The sequence below is a fragment of the Octopus bimaculoides genome, chromosome 30 (genome assembly GCF_001194135.2).
Source record: "Octopus bimaculoides isolate UCB-OBI-ISO-001 chromosome 30, ASM119413v2, whole genome shotgun sequence".
NCBI classification, from domain to species: Eukaryota; Metazoa; Mollusca; class Cephalopoda; order Octopoda; family Octopodidae; genus Octopus; species Octopus bimaculoides.
In genome coordinates this window covers 944,542-946,465 of record NC_069010.1, presented here as the reverse complement: position 1 = coordinate 946,465, position 1,924 = coordinate 944,542, and the positions used below count along the sequence as shown (strand labels likewise).

Genomic DNA, 1,924 nt, shown 5'->3' with positions numbered 1-1,924 from the left:
TCTGATAGAGTCAACTACCATTGATTTGCGGCTGTTCTCATGGCGGACAGTTTTGCTCCCATCCTCCGCGATTGGATTATCGCATTGCACAGCAACGCCCGCTCAGTGGTTTGCATGAATGGTCAGCTTTCAGAACCATTCAGTCTCAATCGCTGGGTCTGTCAAGGTTGTTCCATCTCATTCTTTCTGTGAGTAAAGACTCTAGAGCAACTACTGTGGAAAGTTGAGAAATTGGGAGGGAGCATTCCATGTGGACTGGGAAATGGAAAAACCTTGTTGTAACACATGAACGAGAGAAGGTACATGGCTTAGTGGTTAGGGTATTCGATTCATGATTATAAAGTCATGAATTCAATTCCCATCAATGTGTTGTGTCCTCGAGCAAGACATTTTATTTAACGTTGCTCCAGTCCACTCAGCTGGCATAAATAATTAATACCTGTATTTCAAAGGGGCCAGCTTTGTCACATTCTGTGTCGTGTTGAAGCTCCCTGAGATCTACATTAATGGTACGCATGGCTGTGGAATGCTCACCCCCTTGCACATTAAGTTCATGAGCAGGCTGTTCCTTTGATCGGATCAACTGGAACCCTTGTCGTCATAACCGGCAGAGTGCCAATTAGTTACACATGAATGACATTACAGTTATAATGGCAGAAAGAGATGACTAATGGTTCTCTAAGAGAATATGAGGTGGTGAATTTATTTAAAATCAACAAGTCCTCTTTCTTTCTCTGTGTCTGAGTCACTTTCTCTGTCTCTGTCACACTCTCTCTCTCGCTTTCTCTCTCTCTCATTCCCTCTCGTCCTCTCTCATGCGTAAATTACTGTAGTAACTTATTCATACCTCATCGCCCCAATAAAATGGATAGTTCTTCAGGTCCTTATATTTCTTATACTGATGAACAAACTGCATTCTTGCTTGATTCTTGACATGTGGAATATAGTGTTTAATCTCCTCCCATGTCATTAGGGTCCCGTCAGTAAGGAAAACCATTTTAAATCTGATTGACAAACAATTTTTTAGACCAGTCTTACTTTGATAGACCCTCTCTGTTCAGTAAGAACTGCAAATAGAAATAAAAGACAATGTGAAGCTTTAACGTGCAAAACGTTTTGATACAATGTAAATATATTAGCAGACATAGCTTAAATTATTCAACATGTCACAAAAGTACAATTTATTGGTTTTCTTCCAGCTTATTTAAAGCAGGCAAATGTCTTCTACAATAGCTCTGGAGCGACCAAAGCTTTTTGAATGGATTTGATTGAATGAAACTGAAAGAAATTCATCGTACACACGTACACACACACACACACACACACACACACACACACACACACACATACATACATACACACATACATACATATATATATATTTATATATATATTGAGAGAGAGAGAGAGGTTATGAGGGATAATGGTGTCAGTAAGACCCAATGGTGTCAGGTAATGCTGAGTAATTGCTATGGACAGACCATAGTTAAGCTCCAGGTTTGGTGATTGTGTGAATAAGGAGTCCAACGTATGTCATACTAGCAGAAATAACCGGCGTTGCCCGGGTTAAAGAGAATAATGAAATCTAAAAACGCCGTCTAGACTACGCATCATCTTTATATATAGAGATGTAAATACACACACGCATCCAAACACACGTATATATATATGTATATCAATATAAATATATGAAAGTCAATGAAGTTTCGTAAAAGAAGGTGATCATGTACATACTTTCTTGCTGTTGTGATTATAACACCTCATTGTAAACTATGTTCCTTGTTTTCCCTTGTGGAGCATATACAAATAGGTTTTTTTGTTGCTGCCCACTCTTGAGCAGCCAACATACAGTTGTCCATGTGAGAAGCAGGGCTCTTCCAAGAGAAGACCAGCTACAGACAGTGTTTGACCCTGATATTTGTTT

General features: G+C 39.2%; 1 protein-coding gene across 1 annotated transcript in view; it reads right to left on the bottom strand.

Annotated features, from left to right (window-relative positions):
* Positions 1-1,924, bottom strand: part of LOC106876116 (glutamate--cysteine ligase catalytic subunit-like) — a 54,184-nt gene that overhangs the window by 38,312 nt on the left and 13,948 nt on the right. Inside the window, exon 2 of the mRNA XM_052978059.1 lies at positions 848-1,067. Within this exon, the coding sequence (XP_052834019.1) occupies positions 848-997 (150 nt within the window). The 5' untranslated portion in view covers positions 998-1,067. The remainder of the gene's footprint in view (positions 1-847; positions 1,068-1,924) is intronic.